The sequence below is a fragment of the Haliotis cracherodii genome, unplaced genomic scaffold (assembly GCF_022045235.1).
Source record: "Haliotis cracherodii isolate W230 unplaced genomic scaffold, xgHalCrac1.p SCAF_10, whole genome shotgun sequence".
NCBI lineage: Eukaryota > Metazoa > Mollusca > Gastropoda > Lepetellida > Haliotidae > Haliotis > Haliotis cracherodii.
Window position 1 is genome coordinate 34,490,014 of NW_027266265.1, and position 10,045 is coordinate 34,500,058.

Genomic DNA, 10,045 nt, shown 5'->3' on the forward strand with positions numbered 1-10,045 from the left:
GTGTGTAACTACTACACATGCAAAGTGTGACACATTAATAAAATAATTTTATTCTTCTTGTATTTGAAAATATAGAAAGGATGGAACTTGACATTTTTCCGTGTATCAATGACAATCCGACTTAGAATATGTCTTCAGCAACACATACTTGACGTAAAAGGTCACTGTGCTTGTCGTAAGTGGCGACTATCGGGAGCAGGAGGCCAGGCTCACTGACGTGGATGATGCATATCATTGTATCCAAATTGCGTTGATCGAAGCTCATGATTTCAAGCACTGGATTTTCTGGTCCAGACTCGATTTTTTATAACTCTGAAAGCGGTGTCAGTGACATCAAATAAATCCAACATTTTTTTCTGGGTGGATATATTCCAAAGATAAAATGCTCAGAACAAGATACTATAATTCTAACCCACTGATTTTTCCAGCAGATGGTGTCCCAATATGACGCGGAGATACATGTGGTTGAAAACCTTCGTCGCCTTGATATTAGTCTTCGTATTTGTGTCGACTATAAGGAAGATTGGGCCCAAGGTAGCTCTGTGGTATGGATGGTGGGACGAATACCCCGATACTGTATCGAACTTCTACACCGCATTATCACAGACTAAGAATGTGGTCCTTTCAACCAGGTGGAGGGAGAGGATGCTGGAGGTTTCTCATATCAACGTCGCTCAAGCAGCAAACATGGGGCTTAATCTGTCGCAAACACTGCACTCGTATGCATGGTCTGAATTGGATCTCGTCAACTTTGTAAGCGTTCAGAATGAATACCTTTCATTTTTTGTTGAGAAAAGCGTTTGGCTAAATTGAATGGCATTGCTCAATTGTAATAAAATGTTGCGATGTCGGGCATGCTTTAATGCTTTGACGATTAGTTTAGGTTTAGATTGATTACTGAATATATTAATCACCAAATGGTGAGTCCACAGAGGGTATTTCATATCATATTTTTCTTTTCGAGTGACGGAGACAAGGAAAATATTTTCACGAGTGGCATAGCCACAAGGGAAAATATTTCCTTTTCCTCGATAATCACGAGAGGCATGGAATATCCCATTTATGATATACTTTTTGTGTAGTTGTCTACAAGAAAATTAAACTTGCCAGTAATGCCAGGTCAGAAGGGCCAATCTTTGGTCCACATTTGGAACAATATACCCCAGGCTATTTCTAATTATGTGTTGTCTTCAAAATGCCGTTGCTGCCTTGCCTGTATCAGCGCACCCGATAGTGACATTGTAAACTGAGTTGCTATACCACCCCTCTTTTAGGGCGTGTCGCTCTGTCTCCTGTTACCAGATATGGGTTTTGTTAATGAATGTGCTCTTTTAAAACATTGATCAGACAAATAACTAAACATCATGTTGTAATTTTCGATAACATTTACACTACTTCATACTTATCAAAATTATATTTTTCCGATAGTATGTGAATTATTCTGAATGCCCAGTTTTAGATTTATACAGATTGTATGGATACCAACACAAAAATACTACATAACGCCAAGGCTGATTTTGATATGTTTTATGTGAGACAGGCCAAGCTCAAGGGGTAGGTTTGAATCCTTAAACAGTATATATTCTTTTCTTGGAATAAACATTATCGGTGTCCCCCGTAGTGATAATTATTTGCGGCTGTATTACCCACAGAGTCTTATTTACATAAATAAATGCGATAAAGCCCTTTCAAAATGAAAAAAAACCTCAATTCCAGGATTCCGACTGTATCATAATAATATGTTTATGAATCACTTTTAACTAGTGATGATACCAGTTGTTCGCGAGCCGGTTGAATGTCAAGTGAACCCTCGGTGGCACCGTCACAAACACATGCAAGGGCAAGTCAGTTGTTCACCTGAACATACAAGGGAACATATGGTACATCGGGTTTGCAAATTTTGAAATGCCCTCACATGTCTACCAAAAGAGCTTTTGAAGTCTTTACCAAGTAAGACCTTGACTATTGTAACCCTGGTCAAGTAAGATTCGAGCAAGAATCATATGTCGCTTTTTGAAATCTTGGTAGAAAGCATATGTAAACTTTATCTTCTAATGACATAGTAATCAGTTATTATGTTGTCCTATGTTCATCATTTCAGCCAGAGTTTGCATTCCTTCCAAATTTCAAAAACCCGTGTTGGAGAGAGTCCTATATACCCCCCGTGACGTGTTATACCGACAAGCCGGACATACCATCAAGACATCCGACTCGCTCTAAACTGTCCTTGAGATGTCTACCGTACTTCCTGATCATTGGGCAGCCTAAATGTGGAACCACAGACATATACCGACGATTGAATAATCACCCAGACGTGACATCCCCGAAAATGAAAGAGTCGTTTTGGATAGAGAGAGTTCGATTCCGTGAGTAGAACAATTAAACCAGTTGTCACAGTGTTCTATGCGATTTCCTCTGCCTCGTTCTCCTAATACCATATATTCAGTGAACATCAAAGAACAAGTGACTATATATACATGTATATCTCTTATATACAAAACTAGTGACATTAACTGATTGTAAACAGTTTAAAAATATGTTCAGGGACTTTGTCCCAAAAACGCGTCGTGAAGTATGACAATTGATGTTATGACACTTAACGATCTTGAAGGACGATAGGGGTAAGATGGGAAATTTCAAAGTTGACGTTTTCGGATCAGTAGTGCGTAATAACGCCACGACTTGTCAAACATTTAATCACTCGACGAGACATAGTGCGTATGAGTCTCAAATGGCGATTTGAGGAGTCTGTCCCACTCTTCTTTCAACGCTTGGACGCTCACCAATCTGGTGTTCAAATACGAAAAAACGACGTTTCCGTGTTTGCAGTGATATTACCATTGTATTTAGTTCCTTAATTCATGGGAAGGCTTTACTCCCATAATGCTATACTTCATGTACTTCTTGGCAATCTTGGATTTTTCTTTGTTTTTATGCCAATTCTGTCCTCTTCAGAAAAAACACCAGTAGGTGCAGCTGCAATCTATTTCTTTCTGCACGCACTTTCCATGAAGATTTCAAAGTGTGTCATACGACTGTTGCTAAATGTGGATCAATATTACAACAGTCAAGGCCTCAATAAAGCTTTCAACAAAGTTTCATGGTAGGCACGTGGAGGACATTTCCAAATTTGACGAATAAGTGATAATGTTGTTCCCTAAGTCTTCTTGCGTCATCTATTATAGGTCCAAAGTGTTCTTCGATAAATACATATCTGGACTTTCTGCAACAAAGCGCCAATACCATTGATCGGGTTTTCAAGAAGGACACAGCGGGTCAGGTCTACCATCACGTCATCACAGGTACAGCACAAAACACATTACCTTTCCACAGGTATTTATACCACCTGCCAAAATTCCTTTCAGGAATATTTATAGAGTATACATGTACCATGCCCTGTGTATATTAGGTCCCCAGTAACCAAAGCTAGTCTTAAGGGGTGACTTAAAGGATCGGTTGGTCCGACTTGGTGACATGAGTCATTGTTCATTTCAGTCACTAGATTGTCTGGTTCAGACTCGATTTTGTTACAGCTCGTGGTCATTTGGCTGGAACATTGCTGAGTGCGGTTTCAACAAAAACAACTAAGGAATATCTTTTTGACTCTTATTGCACATATTAACTAGTAATGCACTGATATCGCGACGTACGTGTGTGTGCTGCTGCTGTTTGTACTAGCCCAGACTGATGCCGATTTCACACAGCTAGCCCCATGAGATACCAAGCCACAGTTTAACATGAATACCCCACTCAGATACAGTATACCGACTCCGAGCCTACAAGTCCTTGTTTTAACCCTTTAATGCCAAGCGCGAGATCACAAGTACCAGCGGATCTGACCCCGGACCTTCCGCTCTCCGGGCGGACGCTCTACCACGAGACCACGGAGGCAGTTCCCAGGCCATGAAGACGAGAATATTTACTTTGTATTCTACAAACAGTAGCGTACAATCATTTGAAATCAAAATAAAACGTTTATGCAACTCGTAACAATTTTATGTCATTTACAAGGTGATGGCTCTGTGGACATGATGTGGGACAATACGTTCTGGCCGTTGTTGCCTGGCAACGAGGGATGCCGTGAGCCCTGTGTCACAAACGCTGACATGGTCCATCATCTTAATCCAGGAGCAAGCATCATCATCAGTCTCAGGAACCCAATCGACAGGTAATTTTGTATTTGGGGCTGCAACACTATACCCATTCCCCATCCTCGATTAGATATTAGATTAGAGTATTATATCTCGTTCACTGACAAATACCCTGGCCCCATTCGCATCTCTTACCAACTTAGTCACAGAATTTCTCTCATGTGTGTAATTTGATTGGACGGCTATTGTTTGCATTATGTAAATGGAACCGGACTCGAAACCAAGATTTTTCAGCGAATGGTCCCAGGTGTTCATAGATAAAACACACCTCAGGGTTTTGGGTTCACATTATAAACACGATGGAGGGGGAACATCCCCCAGTGTTTACATTTTAATCGAGTGGAAGTGTTGTATCCACCTTATTAACTGTCTAAAACGTGTTTACATTTGTGACTAAACCCGAAGCATAGTGTTTTATCTGTCTTATGAGCCGAAAGAAAAGTCTGAAACAACAATATCAACAATTTTAAGTTTTCAAGGCACTTGTCGTAAGAGGCGGCTAACTTGATCGGGTGGTCAGGCTTGCTGATTTGGTTGATGCATGTCATCAAATCCAATTGCGTGGATCGATGCCCATGATGTCAATCACTGGATTGTCTGGTCCAGACTAGATTATTTACAGACCGCCGTCATGTTGCTGGAATATTGCTGAGTGCGGCGTTAACAACAAACAAACAAACAAAACTTTCCAGAATATTGGGAAACGGACGTAAAATATCTCTTTCTGGATCTGTACTTAACAAGACATTCTGAAAAGCGTTGCGGTTTACCAGCACTTCAGTTGTCGTGTGGCTCAGTAGGCAACAAATACGAAGGTTGCAGTGACCCAAATGAAATATTGACTTTACACAGTTCCGTATATTTCCTTAAGTTAGAATTGTAATGTGTGTCATATGGATTGTGTTCAAATGCAAATCAATCTCTGGGACAAAGAGCCTTTTTATATAATATCGCTCGTCATGTCCAAGTTGATGATGTAGTCAAGAAGCGGTTCCTTAACGGTTCCTGACGAATACGCAAATAATCTTCGCTGGGTGTGGGGACACATGGTCTGCTTGCCCTAGGTGTGTAGGTATCATGAAGGCAGCCTGGCAAATGTTGCACGAGTGTCTGGTGAATGTGTCGTATCTGGCTCCCAGCCTCAGCCTAACAATTACCCTTTCTCTGCCTTCTTCCGACAAACGTAACATGTCACTGTTGATTTCTGCATTCATTATGTACTGTGTGTCGGTTTCATGAAAGCAGCCTGGTAAATGTTGCACGAGTGTCTGGTGAATGTGTCGTATCTGGCTCCCAGCTTCAGCATAACAATTACCCTTTCTCTGCTTTCTGCCGACAAACGTAACATGTCACTGTTGATTTCTGCATTCATTATGTACTGTGTGTCGGTTTCATGAAAGCAGCCTGGCAAATGTTGCACGAGTGTCTGGTGAATGTGTCGTATCTGGCTCCCAGCCTCAGCATAACAATTACCCTTTCTCTGCTTTCTGCCGACAAACGTAACATGTCACTGTTGATTTCTGCATTCATTATGTACTGTGTGTCGGTATCATGAAAGCAGCCTGGTAAATGTTGCACGAGTGTCTGGTGAATGTGTCGTATCTGGCTCCCAGCCTCAGCATAACAATTACCCTTTCTCTGCTTTCTGCCGACAAACGTAACATGTCACTGTTGATTTCTGCATTCATTATATACTGTGTGTCGGTTTCATGAAAGCAGCCTGGCAAATGTTGCACGAGTGTCTGGTGAATGTGTCGTATCTGGCTCCCAGCTTCAGCATAACAATTACCCTTTCTCTGCTTTCTGCCGACAAACGTAACATGTCACTGTTGATTTCTGCATTCATTATGTACTGTGTGTCGTATCATGAAAGCAGCCTGGTAAATGTTGCACGAGTGTTTAGAGAAAGTGTCGTATCTGGCTCCCAACTTCATCATATCAGTTACCCTTTCTCTTCTGATTTCTGCCGACAAACGTGACATGTGACACTGGATTTATGCATTGACGTACATTGAGATCAGTCTATTTTATTAATCACGATCCTTTGATATGTATCGTAAAGTCATTTTACGGAGAAGTCGGTGAACAAAAAGTAAGGTTTCAGCTGCTGCTGTGTCTGTAACATTTCTACGATTGTTTGTACATGATTTGGGGGAACATTATTTCAAATTTGATTTGACACAGTTTCTCTTGCTCGCCTGTGCATTGAGGGCAGTGGTGTAGCTTAGTGGTTAAAGTGTTCAACGTCACGTCGACGCCTGTGTGAGCCATGACCGTAGTATTGGATTACGTCAAAATTCATCATAAAACTAACTCGTCTTCTCATTGTAGGTTGTACTCCGATTACCTGTACGAGAGCAGGTGGCTTCATTATCAAATATCTAGGGAGGACTTCCACCAGGAAGTGAAGCGAGAGATTCAGGAGTTTAATACTTGCCTCCTAACCAACTCAGTCAGAGCATGTACATATAATGGAAGCCATGAAAACGCCTACAGTTCAAAGGTACAGACATGTGAATCTCATACTGATTTTGAGGACAAAGTCACACATAATTCTTATCTTGCATTTTTAACAGTAAAATGGACGCAAAACACAAAAGATGTTTCCTTTTATGAGATTATAGGAATACCTGTTCACTAATGCTGACCGGTAATGTTAACGTTGTGTCCTGATGTTTTTAGACAAGAAGGGTTTTTTTCGATTCTCGACATAGGTACATTGAATATTGCTATAAGCGGCGTAAAACCATATTCACTTACTCACTCACTCACTCCGCATGCCGACCCGTGAAGATTCCGGGGTACAATAGGTCTTCAGCAACCCATGCTTGCCGTAAAAGGTGACTATGCTTGTCGTAAAAGGCGACTAACGGGATCGGGTAGTCAGGCTCGCTGACTTGGTTGATGCATGTCATCGATCCCAATTGCGCGGATCGATGCTCATAATATAAATCACTGGATTTTCTGGTCCAGACTCGATTATTTACAGACCGCCGTCATATAGCTGGAATATTGCTGAGTGCGGCGTTAAACAACAAACAAAACCAAAACCAATTGCGTAGACCGTTGCTCATGATGTCGAGCACGGGATTGTCTGGTCAGATTTGACTTTTTACAGATCACCGTCTTGTAGCTGGAATATTGCTGAGAGCGGCGGTAAACAACAAGCAACAAACAAACCGGACGCTATGTGTTAAACTGTCTTTTTCACAAACCGCTAATTGAGCTCATTCTCTTTAAACTTGCTTCTGCCTTTCCAAAATGGAAGTAAATTATGATACTTATTACGATTTGCCACATGTACGTTCCATAAAAAAATACCTCCAACCTAAGCTCCAGTCACTTTCCTGGGACGTTTTCGGCATCGTTCACGGTGTGTGTGTTATCAATCAGGGAGCCGTAAAACAGCAACAAAACAACTTTCATCCCCCGTAGAACGTCATTAATGTGTAGTCTTTATTTCCACTGGCTGAAGGTACGACTCCGACTTGGGATTTACTCGGTCCACGTTGCTGATTGGTTGAGAGTATTTCCACGTCATCAAGTGCATGTCATCAAATTTGAAGACTATATACAGGATATCGAAAACCACATGAAATCTCTCTTTAGATTTTTAGATTTACGTAAGTATTGAAGACATAAACCATCAGTATCTTACAAGAGGTGCTGTAGCGTTACAAAGTTAAATTCAAGTCTCGTAAACTTTTTAGAAATTTATTTTGATGTAGTCAGTTTGGAGTCTCATCAGAAAAGGAGACGTGTACATTAAAAATATATTTTTATTCAGATAATGAAGTTTCCCACTTATAAATATATTTATAAATGTGCAAAACTTTGATAGATGTAAAACACAATGAATACACCCTCTTAGAATAGGTCGTCAGCAACCAATGCTTGCCTTAAGAGGCGACTAACAGGAACGCTGCACGCTGACCACGGTGGTTGGTGCATGTTATCGTATCCCAATTGTATAGATCGATGCTCAAGATGGCAACTACTGGATTATCTGGTCCAGACTCGATTATTTACAGACGGCCGCCATTTAGCTGTTATAATGCCGAGTTGGTCGTTAAACAACAAACAAATCATACCAGATTTGCTTTTTCTTACCAAACCACATGATGCGTAATAAAATCTCTCTGCTTACCGCTGCCATGCGTAGTTGTGAAGTGAGTGAGTATGGTTTTACGCCGCTTTTAGCAATATTCCAGCAATATCACGGCGGGGGACACCAGAAATGGGCTTCACACATTGTACCCATGTCGGGAATCGAACCCGGGTCTTCAGCGTGGCAAGCGATCGCTTTAACCACTAGGCTACCCCACCGCCCCGTAGTTGTGAAGACGATGTGAGATCTGGCAAGCAAGTTGACATGGTTGATTGCGACATGTCATCGTACCACGGAGGTGTGGTTGTTGTTCATTATAACAATCACTGGATCGTCAGGCCCAGACTTTATTATTTGTACTGCTGAGCTGTTTTAAACAACACGTACTTCGTCAGGTATCGATTAATAGAAAGACACGGTTCAGCCTCGAAGTTGAAATGTCACTGAACCAATTCGTTTCTTTAATGTGGTATTTTACTTCAAAACGAAATATGTTTATTCAAAATGAAACACGAGCCTCTGTGGTAGGTCGTATCTGCACTGTTACATGTATGCTATTGTTACAGGTGATCTGACAAAGAGTGAGATGACTCTTGTATTGGGACTGGAACCCAATAATATCAGGAACGTAAATGCTCAACACGTGGGAGAGATGCTGCTCGATACAAGGCAAATGCTGACAGATTTCTATAGTCGATATAATAAGGAGCTGACAGAATTACTCAACAACAGAAAATATTTATGGGAGAAATAAAATACGATAACTGCAACTGTTTCGGGGCAGTAATTTGCTTCAACAGAATTGGTGTTCTTTCCCATCCTCGGTTAGACAGTGTAATATATACTGTGGTGGATCGAAGCAATATGTTGCCACAAGGATACGAATTTCCCATTATCAGATATCAACCTATGTCCTCTCTGTCGAAGCCTGTGTGTTCTACGGGAAGGTACATGACGGATATGTGTACGTGATGATTGTTCACAATTCTCATTCATTGACACGCGCCTCTCACCTTTGCGTACAGATTCTCCTTAAGCGCAATACAGCATCTTGTTGAACGTACATGTACCATGCCTTAACATGTGCCACGCGTATTACAACTGAGTACCTGCTCATACATATGTGTGTATCCTTTAAATGAGTGACTGTAGTTTTGCGCCGCTTTTAGCACAATATTCTAGCAACATCACGGTGGGGAACACCAGAAATGGCTTCACACATTGTACCCATGTGGCACTCGAACTCGGGTTTTCGGGATGGGCATAGGCTTAACCGCTTGGTTTATGCGTCCGGCTGTCTAGTGTTTCCTTTGCGTTACGACCGCCTCCGTGGTCTTGTGGTAGAGCGGCCGCCCGGAGAGCGGGAGGTACAGGTTTCGATCCCCGACCTCGTCATACCAAAAGACGTTCAAGGATGGTACTTGTTGTTACCCTGTCTGGCGCTTGGCATTAAGGGGCTTAAACAAGGACTGGTCGGCTCGGAGTCCGTATACTGTGTCTGAGTGGGGTCTTCATGTTAAACTGCGGCATGGTATCTCAGTGTGCTAGCACTATAAATCGGCATCAGTCCGGACTAGTACAAGCAGTCACACAAACACACACACACACACACACACACACACACACACACACACACACACACACACACACACACATACACGTGCATTCACGTCGCTATATAAGTGCCATAATCTTGGACGCAACGTTGAACCTCATTTCACCTCACCTCACCTCCTCCTACATTTAGTTGACATGTCGTGATATAACTGCAATAATGTCAAAGGCG

General features: G+C 41.7%; 1 protein-coding gene across 1 annotated transcript; it reads left to right on the forward strand.

Moving 5' to 3' along the window:
• Positions 1-444: 444 nt before the first annotated feature.
• LOC139449705 (carbohydrate sulfotransferase 15-like) lies at positions 445-9,013 on the forward strand. Its single transcript, XM_071231216.1, has 7 exons — positions 445-753; positions 2,102-2,366; positions 3,186-3,302; positions 4,012-4,168; positions 6,483-6,654; positions 7,627-7,774; positions 8,826-9,013. The coding sequence occupies exons 1-7, from the start codon at positions 445-447 to the stop codon at positions 9,011-9,013; spliced, it is 1,356 nt and encodes a 451-aa protein (XP_071087317.1).
• The last annotated feature ends 1,032 nt before the right edge of the window (positions 9,014-10,045 follow it).

Coding starts and splice junctions, on each gene's coding strand:
- LOC139449705 (XM_071231216.1), top strand. CDS start 445: ATGACGCGGAGATACATGTGGTTGAAAACCTTCGTCGCCTTGATATTA. Junction 2,367..3,185: donor GATAGAGAGAGTTCGATTCC/GTGAGTAGAACA, acceptor CATCTATTATAG/GTCCAAAGTGTTCTTCGATA. Junction 6,655..7,626: donor AAAACGCCTACAGTTCAAAG/GTACAGACATGT, acceptor CACTGGCTGAAG/GTACGACTCCGACTTGGGAT.